This window comes from Microtus ochrogaster, linkage group LG5 (assembly GCF_000317375.1).
Source record: "Microtus ochrogaster isolate Prairie Vole_2 linkage group LG5, MicOch1.0, whole genome shotgun sequence".
In the NCBI taxonomy this organism is placed as follows: Eukaryota; Metazoa; Chordata; class Mammalia; order Rodentia; family Cricetidae; genus Microtus; species Microtus ochrogaster.
Window position 1 is genome coordinate 52,176,693 of NC_022031.1, and position 12,233 is coordinate 52,188,925.

Genomic DNA, 12,233 nt, shown 5'->3' on the forward strand with positions numbered 1-12,233 from the left:
ACTAGCCAGTAGGGGTGAAGGCTCTAGTGGTCACCAGCTCGATTTCTCCATGTTTAGTGAGTTATGTAGGTGTTGTCTTCAGCAGTGGGGCCGTCAGTCTGTGGGAAGCAACCAGTGGCCTCGGTGATAGCCTGGGCTCCCTGGAGGATTTTAAGGGACCCCTTTGGCCAACAACTTGATCAATTGTAGCCTATTCCCAGCACTGGAGGGTTCATTTGCTAGAGAAAAATGTCCAGTTGGAGCTTTTTCTCTCCCGTTATTTGCTGATCCCATTTTGATTTCTTTCATACAACTTCTATGGTATGAGGTTTCCATACACCTTCTCGTGATCCTTAGTTTTAGGTGTCCCTCCTCTATTGCCCATATTCTTTTTGTTTCTAAGGTGTTTTCAGTGATAGCTTTTTCTTTATATAATGGTTAGGGGTGTATTAATGATGGTCAATTTCTCTAATTGTCATAACCACTATAACTTCAAATGAGTGCTGTGGGTTTTTTGTTTGTTTTGTTTTCAGTTATTTCCTACCACTAGATAAAATGCATGTGTTTATAATAATATATAGCATGAAGTTTTGAAATATGTATATACTGTGAAATGGATTGATCAAATTAGTGAGCATGTATTCTTACCACTGATTTGTGATGAGGAGTCTCAACAGTTTTCAGGTTCTCCTCCATGCTGTTACAGCATCATTATGTTGTCCGCAGTGTTAAGCGTCAGCTCATAGTGGCAGTGGAAGAATTTGCAAATAGAAAACAGACTGGATTGTCAAAGAGAAAGTCAATTCTCCTTTTGTGAATGAGTAATTTTTACAGATTTATTATGAGTAATTGGGAATATTTAAAAATTTAAAATGTTTAAATTATGAAATACGGTAGTACTTTTTCTTTCTCCATCATGTATCTTTTCAGCATTATATAAATCTGTTGCTATTGTACCTTTGCATTTTTAGGTGGCAAAAAGGTTGGCATTAATCCTAAAATTAATAATTTGATGCCAGGATATGAAGTTGCAAAATATGATCTCATATGGATTTGTGATAGTGGAATAAGAGGTAAGATTTTCTTATTTTATAAAACTGTTTACTTGATAGTAAAATACCAAAAACATTTTGAAAATATATTATTTATCAATGTTTGGTTTGCGTGATAATTTACATCATTATTTATGGTATTATGTAAGTTTTAGTCACTCAGATTTTAACTTTTATTAACCTAACCTATATGCTACATGTATTAAAACATTTGCATTTTGAAAACTTCACCCATTGAGAAAGTCGTGATGATCCGTCATCCCGTCTACAGCCTTTCTCTGGTGTAACATTTATTCTTTGGTAGACACTCTAATACTCTGTTTTATTCTGTAATACACTATTTTACCCAAAGAATCAGATCAATGAGCTCATATTCCCAAAAATATATAAATTTATTTAAAGGCATTTGTGTCTTTTTTAAAACTTATTTAAACTTTAGCAAGAAGGTTTTTTGTTTGGTTTGGTTTGGTTTGGTTTGGTTTGGTTTGGTTTGGTTTGGTTTGGTTTTTTTAAATGGTTATTTTTGAGACCTGTTGAGACAGAGTCTCATTATGCAGCCTTGGGATTCACTACACAGACCAGGCTGACCTTGAACCTGTGGCTATTTTGCCTATCCCTTTAGACTGCTGGAGTTACAGGTATGAGCCGCCATACCTGTTGCAAAAAGCCTTTTATATACCAAGCAGGACTTATAGGTGTAAACATTTGTATTAAGCTCTGTGGTATTTTTGTTAGATTGAGTTCCTTGTCCTTATAGTGATCTAGTGGCCTAAAGAGTTTGTCATCCTGGCTGTCCTGGAGGAAATGTTGCCAACATGCCTGACCTTCACCCGCTTGCTGCCACTAGCTCCCTTCCCCCCTTCTCAACTCTCCAAATGTCACTTGTAAGGAATCGTGCTGGTTGAGAACCATTACCTAAAATAGGGAGGGATTTTTGTTTCTTGAGGTGCAGTGGATTGAACACAAGATGTCATTCATGATCTGCAAGTGCTCTGTCCCACCAGACTGTAGCCACAGCCCAGCCTACCCCTAAGTCGGGGTCTTTGTCTGGCTGCAGCCTCCTGAGCAGCCAGGACTACAGGCCTGCATCACGAAACTCTATTGCCATATGGGTATCTTAAGACACAGACACAACTTGTTTGTTTTATACCATAGGTTTAGTTCTTAACAAATAGAAGGAAATAAAAACAGGTATGTAGGACTTGAGGTGTTTGCCATTTGAAGGTTAGACATCGGTTCAAATTTTTCATTGCCTTTAGATATAAATTTAAAAATTAACATTCAGTAACCTTACAAATTAATGAGGAATGTTAGAAATCAGGATTCATGGCCCAAATTCATGTTCAATATTCATGTTTGTTAATTTAGGTTATATTAATTTTAATTCATACTTGTCATGCCTTCCCAACTCAATCAGGTGCATATTACTCCCACTGAGAAGGTAGGCTCACTCCTGTGGTTGAGGAGTCTGTGGAAGACCAGAGGTCCTTTGTCCTGCTCTTGCCTATAGGACAATGTCTTTATTCCAGTGTGGAGGTTCTGACATAGAGGCTGGCACCTCATTAGGGAGGAAGTTCTCAGGCCTCTGAGGTCACTGCCAGCTGAACTACATTCTGTCTCTGAACCATCCTCATTTTGAGTTTTGGATGGTGGTTCTAGACTATTGATTTCCATAAACTCCACTGATTAAGCTTAGTAATGTTCTTTCAAAGAAAACAAAGATTGCCGCTGGCACATATTGGCTCAACCGCTCAGGCTAAAAATGTGTAGCTTTTTGAATTTTTATGTTCTCAGAATAAATGATTGCTATCTATTAAATTCAAATGGTCAAATGAACATATTTTTATTGTAGTTTACTAGCAATTCAAAATATATTGCATTAATGGACATTTTACTAAAGAGTTGTGTTTTGTTTTGTTCCCGGCCCTCTCCCCACCCTTTCCCCCCTAAATTTCAGTCATTCCAGACACATTAACTGACATGGTCAATCAGATGACAGAGAAAGTGGGCTTGGTTCATGGGCTGCCATACGTAGCGGACAGACAGGGCTTTGCAGCCACGTTAGAGCAGGTAAGTACAGTGTATAAGTTGTGACGCCAGCTCATTGGTCTCCGTCAGGTGGGGCAAGTTCTCAGGTTCCTGGGAACCTGCTGCTGAGCTGTCCTCACCCTGACCGGATGGGCTGTCCTGTTTTCCCCCTAAAGAAAACATTGTTCTTGCAAGTCTGTGTTTTTTTTAAAAAAAGAAAAACCCTTTGATTTCCTTTTAAAATAAATGTCTTGAAAAGCGTGTTTTCCTCCTCCTCCTCCTCCTTCTCCTTCTTTCTTCTTTCATCATGTAGGGAATGATAAATTGTGGAGACACAGAAACACCCCCCACACACACTAATTACAGCAATTAAGATTTAGTTTCATTTGGTCATTTGGGGCACTGGTGGTGGTTTTTAGTTTTGTTTTTCTCGTGTGCCCTTTAAAAACGGTGGTTGAGAGTGTACTCTAGACTCAGTTTATGTATTATTTTCCACATCATGAGTTTTTCCCATATTAAAGCTTCACAAAGGAAATTTTTATTGGCTGACTCCTAATCTGCCGGATCTACTTCTTCCTACACTATTAAACAGAATGCAAGACTTGTCTTTGTGTCACGGGGAGAAGACTCCCGGTTTCGGTTTTGATGTTTATCCACTTCCTCTTCAGCACATCTTACGTTCGCTTGATTTTTCTAATCCCCACAAGTCTGAAAAGGGAAAGGCACATTATGAGAGCTTTGATTTGACCTTTGGTAGTTTGATCTCTCTCTGACTCTCATATGCATTTGCATGCATGTTCAGGTGTGGGGGGGGCGGGATGTTCAAGGTCAATATCAGGTTTCATCCTCAGATACTTCCCACCTGATTTTTTGAGACATGGTCTCTCACTAAACCTGGAGATTCCCAGTTTGACTGAACAGAGTGGCCGACAAGCCCCAGGGACCCCCCCCCCCCAGCAGAAGTTCCCACAAGACTGGGATTATAGGTGCATACCACATCTAGCTGTTTTTATGTGTATGCTGGGTCTGTAACTGAGGTCATCATGTTGACGTGGCCCTTACTTTGCCAAATGAGCCATTTCCCAAGTCCCATGGTCTCTCTCTTAACCCTGACTTGGGAAATATTTCTCCTTCTGCCAGAAATCATTGTCTTAAAATCTTAGTCTTTGACTGATAAAATGAACTTCAGGTAGCTGTCTTAAAATAAAATACTATTGGTCCTTTTACTTTAGAAATGTCCACATAGATGTTTATGTCAGTGAAACGCACCGAGTCTGCTATGCTTATAATGAATGGAGATCCAACTGGAAGATTCTCTCTAGGTGATAAAGAAATCTTAAACCCAACCTCTAGTCTCCCCTCGTGATTTGACCTCAGTTAACTGCCTAAGTATGGGTTAAGATGGACACTTTTGGTCTTAGAAGTCACAGAAGTACCATTGCTTCAAGGGCGTGGGCGTCTGAATTGGGCGTAGCTAGCAGGAATCATAGTCTTAGCTGCCTTGTAAAATCCTGTTGTTCTGCACTCAAAAACCGCCATTAAGAAAGCCCACTGTGGTGGTGGTGGTGGTGGGTGCACATCCCAGCGCTCGGGAGGCAGAGGCAGGCAGAGCTCTGAGTGTGAGGCCAACTTGAGAGCAAGTTCCAAGACAGGACAGCCAGGGCTATACAGAGAAGCCCTGTCTTGAAAAAATAAAAAGAAAGCCTTCTGCTCTGCACTTGGAGCCAATGAGAAAAGGCAGCATATATAAATAATAAATAGGGATTTATGTCCCACAAGTAGGGTGGTGGCAGTCAGTTCCACTGTTGGTGTGTCAACTTGCGTATCTCAGGGCTTCAAAGTGTTATAGAGAAAGAGCAGTCAGAGACTAGGGGCTGGAGAGATGGCTCAGCAGTTCAGAGTAAGCACTGTTCTAGCAGATGACCAGAATTGGGATCTTAGCACCCAAGGTAGGCAGCTCACAGTGTCCTAGAACTCCCATCCCCTGAGGGTTGTTGATCCTCCAACTTCCACAGAACCTGCATTCAGGTGCACATAACCCCCTGCAGACTTACATGAATATATAGAATTAAAAATAGCTTTAAGAAGAAATAGAATTATCATGAACATTGATACACCTATACATCATCTGTGTATATGTATAATATGCTTGCTCTCTCTCTCTCACACGTGCCATTAAATATTATAAAATCAGGAGATATTATTTGTTGATATTTTATACATAGATTGATATTTACTTTTATTTTTATATCCAAATTCCATATTTGGATTTTTAACCTATCAATTTTAGAAAAGATAATGTTTACCCAAGTGTACTCTAGAGGTAAATGTTTCTTGGTAATGATGACAGCGTGAGCGGTCAGCTGAACAAATTGCTAACTGCCTGGACTACATTCATGCAGTCGTGCGTTTTTATCCAGGGATCTGGTGTGAGCATTTTAGGGTATGCAGTCATATTTGGCAGAAAGCATTAGGAAAAGTTTATAAGCACCCGTACTTTTAACATGAAAACCTAATCGATTATGTCTGTGTTTTCTTGGGCAGGTATATTTTGGAACTTCACACCCAAGATCCTATATCTCTGCCAATGTAACTGGCTTCAAATGTGTGACGGGAATGTCTTGTCTAATGAGGAAGGACGTGCTGGATCAGGCAGGAGGGCTGATCGCCTTTGCTCAGTACATCGCTGAGGATTACTTCATGGCCAAAGCAATAGCTGACCGGTGAGAAAACTGAGTTCCTTTTAGTAGCTAGCTTATTGTATTGGCTCATGCTGTCTGTTCTTTCTATTCCAACCCTGGATTCCGGCTATTTTATTTTCAATGAATGCAGAAGCCAGTCATTCTGGTAGAGCGTTTGTATTCTGTATTCTTAGGTAAGACTAATGAGCAAGTGCCTTTCCCCATTTCCCCCAGCTGCTTCCTGTGAAAGGGCTAACATAGGCTTTTGAGAGAATGCAGGTAGGAATTCCTATGCGTTTTAGAGAAGTTAAAGTTCTTGGTATCACTTGAAAATAAACTTTCTGCTTGGCAGTGGTGGCCCAACGCGGGAGGCAGAGGCAGGTGAATTGCTGTGAGTTCAAGGCCAGCCTTGACTACAGAGAGAGAGAGAGACCCAAACTTTGAAATTTCTTAGCGCACTGTTTCATGCTTCATTAATAAGCCTCCTCACAACTTAGCATTTCTCTGTCACAGAGAATGTGTTTGGTTTAAAGGAGATCAATGCTTTGTATGATCTCTTAGTTTTAAAAAAAGTTTGTTTGCTTGTTTTGATGACTATATTCCTTGAAGCTCTTCCTCATGAAGTTCATGGTCACCTAGTGTCTTCAGTTGAGACACAATGCCACTTGGTTACTTTTCTTGTTGAATGAGCACACACACAGGGGGGCAGTCGAAGACAAAACCGTGAGTGCAAACTCTTCTCACCAAGAACTTTGAAAACAGCCACGTTTAAGTTTCTTGAACTATAAACCTAGGAAATGTAGTTCCTTCTGGCCAAAATGCGATACCATTGTGGGGTATTGCAGTTGTGCAGAAGCAGCCATAGTGTCAGGTTGTTCATCTTAGGGGCCGAGCTTGTCCTGAATACCAGCAGCTGCTTACTCTGACAGTGACTAATGAATGCACAACCAGTCAGGCTTGAATGTGTCCATCAGCATAGATCATATTATCATTGTCTTCATTTTCAGAGGTTGGAGGTTTGCAATGTCTACTCAAGTTGCCATGCAAAACTCTGGTTCGTACTCCATTTCTCAATTTCAGTCCAGAATGATCAGGTAAACCAGTAAACTAACATTTTATACTTTGTTAAAAGGAATGGGTGTGTGTGATATGCTATGCGGTGTATATGACATGCTTTAAAATCCCATCCAGGGCCAGGCATTGTGGTGCACACCTTTAATCCCAGCACTTGGGAGTCAGAGGCAGGTGAATCTCTATGAGCTTGTATTAAGAGAAACTGAATGCCTAAATATATTTTCTTAATAATACTGAGATGTTCTTTTAAAAACCAAAAGATGTTGAAACTAAGCTCTGCATTTGTCAGAGAATAGATCATGTAAATGAATAAATGGCCATTTTTATTTACTAAATAAAAATAGAAAAGAGACTCGTAAAAGCAAATCTGAGGGCTGGAGAGATGGCTCAGCGGTTAAAGGCTAAGCTCACAACCAAAAATGTGAGTTTGTTTCCCAGCACCCTTGACTGTCTCTCCAGCAGAGAGAGAGAGAGAGTCTGGAAAGGGAAGGCAGGGGGTGTAATATGTTTACAGACTGCTTTCCTAGCATGCAGAAAGCCCTGGGTTTCATCCCCAGCATGGCATACACTGGGAGTGGTGGTGTGCCTGTAATCCCAACACTTGGGTAACAGGCGCAGAGGACCAGGAGCTGAAGGTCATCCCTAACTAACTAGGGAAACTAACTAGGGAATTTGAGGCCAACCTGGGCTATGGGAGAGACCCGATTGTAAAAATGAAATAGTGTGTGTCTCTGTGGGTGTGTCTTTCTGTGACAAGGTTAGAAGTTGATCATCTGTGCGGGAGTGGTTTGAGGGTCTGGGCAGTGGGGTTGCAGTTTTGGGGGTCAGTTAGTTACTTTTGTAAACTTTTGTAACCAGGCTGATATCTTAAAGAAAATCCTGTTTTTGTTTGTTTCTTTCTTTCAGGTGGACCAAATTGAGAATTAACATGCTTCCTGCTACAATAATTTGTGAGCCAATTTCAGAATGCTTTGTTGCCAGTTTAATTATCGGGTGGGCAGCCCACCATGTGTTCAGATGGGATATCATGGTCTTCTTCATGTGTCATTGCCTGGCATGGTTCATATTTGACTACATTCAGCTCAGGGGTGTCCAGGTATGTAGATATACCAAGAAAGGGCTTGCAGTAATGTGCTGAGGAACTAAAACTATTTTAATTTAGAAAAGGTTGGAGAAAGTTTGAGTCGTTTTTTAGCTTAACACTAAAGAGTAAAATGTAGATATAAAACTAAGCAAAATTTGGGCCTTTAATTCCAGCACTTGGGAGGCAGAGGCAGTTGGATCTCTGAGTTCAAGGCCAGCCTGGTCGACAAGAGCTAGTTCTAGGACAGGCTTCAAAGCTACAGAGAAACCCTGTCTCGAAAAACCAAAAAAAAAATTAAATTAAGCAAAATTTGAAACTTACAGTTAGTTCAGAAAAATGATGTTAAGCAAATATTCGAGCCAAGACTACAGTTATTTTAATGCTGCTTTTACTAATAATGAACATTTTTGAGACTATATTGCAAAGCAATATAGTCTCCTCACCCAAGGAGACTCCTTCAAGTTCAGTGATGCCACGAGAGGGGTACTAGGATCTCATTCTTCTTTCTCAGTGCACCTGTGTGTGCGCGCGCGCACGTGAGTGTGTGTGTGTGTGTGTGTGTGTGTGTGTGAGTGCGCACGTGCGCACTTGATCCTTGCTCCCGTGTGTGACTTTTCCTCCCTTCTACCAGGTAGGTTTTGGGGATTGAATTCAGGCCATCGGGCTTTGGCAGCAAGTGTTTTTCCTTGCTGAGCCGCCTCACCGGCCTCGAATTCTATTCTTTCAATGTGTTTAGTTTGACAGTAAATAAATCGACTTTTATTTTTAATTCTTAGGGTGGCACACTGTGTTTTTCAAAACTTGATTATGCTGTGGCTTGGTTCATCCGTGAGTCCATGACAATATACATTTTCTTGTCGGCATTATGGGACCCTACTATAAGCTGGAGAACTGGTCGCTACAGGTTGCGTTGTGGAGGAACAGCCGAGGAAATCCTCGACGTGTAGCGAGAGCTTCGTGACTGTGCACAGAGGATGGAACAGAAGTATTATAAATTATGTTTATAGAAATGCTTTTAAGGATCTACCTTCAGTAGTTGTATCACATGTATGTGTGGTCTCTGCTCTTTAATTTATTTGCATGGCACTCGCATCTGTGAAAAGGAAAAAAACGACAAAACCGGTCTGTAGTCTTGGCTAATAGGATATTTTGTGAAAGTAGAGAATCAAGACAATTGGTTCTAGGAAACTGGGTTTGTTTTTTTGTTTGTTGTTTTTTTTTTGTCGTTGTGTTTATTTTTTTAAACATGAATATATATATATCTATATATATCTATATAAACACACACACAAGACTGCTCTGCAGCAGACACGATGACAGTATCCTCCAACAGGGAAAGTTTCTTGCTGAGTGCACTCACTCCATGATCTGTACAGGCAGGACAGTAGCAGCTCTGAGAGAAGGGGGCAGGTCGCGGCCTCCCCGTGTGAAGTGAAAGTCGTCTCTCAGGGAGGCGCCGACTGAGAAACTGTTTCATGCTTTATGCCTACCTCTTGTAGTTGTTGCAGAGCAAATAGACGGTAGAAGTTGTAACACGGTAGCTAGGCCTTGCAAAAACGAATGGAAAAGTTTAAAAAGTAATAATAATAATAATAAAAGAGCTGGAGTCTAGTATTTATATGAATCTGTGAGAATTTTTTTTTTTTTTTTGTCTCACTGCAATGAACCAAAAGTGGCTGAGATTGGTTTTTAATCATAACCATGAATTGAAGGCATCTTTCGGACCAACTGTTGTTGGCTCTGTCTTGAACCATGTTAATCACTGTGCTGTAATTAGGAGAGCTGAATCTTTCCTTCCCTGCTCCTCGCCCAGCCTGCCCCATCTTTCCTTAGCTTTTGTCAGGGTAGGGGGGTGGGGGGTGCTCTTGTTTTAGTGTGAGTGTATGTTTTGATAGTTGTAAGGAAATGCATTTCAGACACGGTTCACAGGAGCTATTTTCTTACCCAGTATGTCTGTATTGTTAATAAGAATGTAATTTCATGATACAGGTATTTAATATCTTTTTTAAGTCAGTAGATGATATTCTAGCTATCAGTAAATAAATTACAGTAGAGAATTAAGAGGACTTGATGAGGTTCTCTCTTAAAATCAGTAGTATCTAACCGAGTCTACTGTGTGTGTGTATGTTGTTTATTTGGTTTTTTGGGGGGGGGGTTGGTGTTTTTTTTTTCCTTTTTTTACTATAATAGTCTAGTCTTATTTAAATTGAATTTTTGTATTCAGTTTGTATGACCATAGACTAGGTCAGCCTAGTTGTAAATGCATGCCGGACTTGACTCTCCTCTCTCCGTCACTCAGCTAAACTTGCTTGTCAGCCTGTGCTTAACTTGTGGTGAACTGGACTTTTGTTTAAAATAAGCAAAAATGTAAGGGACAGTGCATCGGCCTTTTTCCCCTGTCTTTTTTAAGTGGTGTTTTGCTTCTCCCTCAGAATTTGGTGGCAAGTTGTCCGTCTGATGCCTGCTGCTGCTGACACCAGCATTGTGGCAACTTCACGTCCAATGTTACAGTGGCTTCTGTGTCCGTGCATAGCGTGTAGCCTGTTAGCAATAACTTCCTTTTTATAGAGACACTTCATCCTACTGAGCCTAATGACTATACACACTGTCTAAATTGCAATATATCTGTAAGTGTGTATGTACTATAAATTCACACCACACCTCCATCTTCCTGGGCCAAACTATTATCCTCCCTTCCCTCCTCCTCCTGGCCTCACTCCTCTCTCTCTTGCCTTATGATGAATTTGTTTGAAGGGCATTTTCTTTATGAACAAAGGCTTGGATGCATATTCCTCTCTTTTTTTTCCTTCTGTGAAATGGGTATATTCCCCCGAGGAAAGTCGCGCAGTGAAAACAAGTCTGGTTATGACCCACTGTGTGTTTATTATTTTTTTATCGTTCTTTCGTGAGTTGAGTTTCGCTGAGCATGTTTGCCGTTTGTCCGTCAGAATAGTGGAGTTTGGTAGACGCCACCCTTTGCACTGCTGAAGTGAAATCTTGCTGACTACTTAGCTTTTTTGTTGATCTCAGTATGGGCAAAGAAACAAAATCCAAATGGCTGGACAAACTTCTTGTGTTCTGTAAATATTTAAAAAAATGTTCTGTATGTATGTTTTCTGTGGTCATGGAGTATTTCCTTAAGTGGGGCGTCAGTACGCAGAGAGAAACTCTTTGTTTAGCAAGTTTGGAGTGAAGATAAAATAGTAAGAAATACTGTAAATGTTGAAGTATCACAGCAGAACTGTAGGAGTCCAAATTTATAATAAACTGTCTTTTTAAAAAAACAATTAAGTGTCTAGAATATATCATGTTTTATTATTTAAAATCATTGTCTTAAGTTTTTTTGTTCAGAAAATAAAAATTTGAATACAATCAACATAAGCAGCGCTGTGGTTTGATTCACTCCCTTTCCGTTTACGTTTTGCTCTTGATGAGCAATCTCACGCGGTCTGTCTCAGACATGTGCTCATCCATTCTCAAGTCTTCCTTCCGTTTGGGCTACACTGGGCCGGAGAACACGGGTACACGTGCCCGTCCACACACTTGCATTAATCATCCTGGGTGGGGCTGAGTGAGCCTGAGCTCTGCCGCTTCAGTCCCGGCACCTCCACAGCTAAGAGAGAGCATCAGTCCCAGGGAAGGACTGGGCTGGTCTTGCCGCCCGAGGTACTGAGTGAGCTGCATCTCACACGCTATCCAGGTGAGCCTCTCTGCCTGTCCCCACTAACACACGAGGAACAACAATATCTGGGTGGGGGGATCCTCCAAGATTGATGTTGAGCACTGGGTTATTGTGTTCCCCACAGCAAGCTGGCTAGCTAGATAAGCCTAATTGACCTCCAGGTTTAGGGATAGACCTGACCCCTCAGGACATATCGTGGGGGAGAGGGGTCAAGAAGGCACCACCTCGACTTTGGTCTATATGCACACGAACCCACACATAAACAGATACACACACATACAGGCACACCATCTGTGCTGATGCCAAACAACATGAACCCTTACGTTCTTGTTCTGCAGGCTTGATTTGTGTCCCCTAGATGGGTTTTTAGTAGGTAAATATAGAGCAGCAACCTAAGAATCAGTACGTGCTAAGCCTTCACGGGGCCTTTTCCCAGTTCTGGGAGAGGCTGGCAGAGTCTGGGTGTCTGGGGGATGTTTTCATGTGGTTATGCTCTTTAGATATTCGTCATCAAGACCTCTATGCTAATAGCATGAAGCTATAATTACATGGCTTAAACAATTTGGGGATATTGCAGGACTGAGGGTCTGTGTATCAGAAGTCTCCCCTGAAGACTGCATGCCTCCCATTGTGATGTGACCTGTTTCCCAGCT

General features: G+C 41.1%; 1 protein-coding gene across 1 annotated transcript in view; it reads left to right on the top strand.

The window, feature by feature from the left end:
* Positions 1-11,276, top strand: part of Ugcg (UDP-glucose ceramide glucosyltransferase) — a 32,020-nt gene extending 20,744 nt beyond the window's left edge. The window contains exons 4-9 of the mRNA XM_005362234.1: positions 951-1,052; positions 2,989-3,101; positions 5,604-5,782; positions 6,748-6,834; positions 7,721-7,910; positions 8,675-11,276. Coding sequence (XP_005362291.1) covers positions 951-1,052; positions 2,989-3,101; positions 5,604-5,782; positions 6,748-6,834; positions 7,721-7,910; positions 8,675-8,845 — 842 coding nt within the window. The 3' untranslated portion in view covers positions 8,846-11,276. The remainder of the gene's footprint in view (positions 1-950; positions 1,053-2,988; positions 3,102-5,603; positions 5,783-6,747; positions 6,835-7,720; positions 7,911-8,674) is intronic.
* The last annotated feature ends 957 nt before the right edge of the window (positions 11,277-12,233 follow it).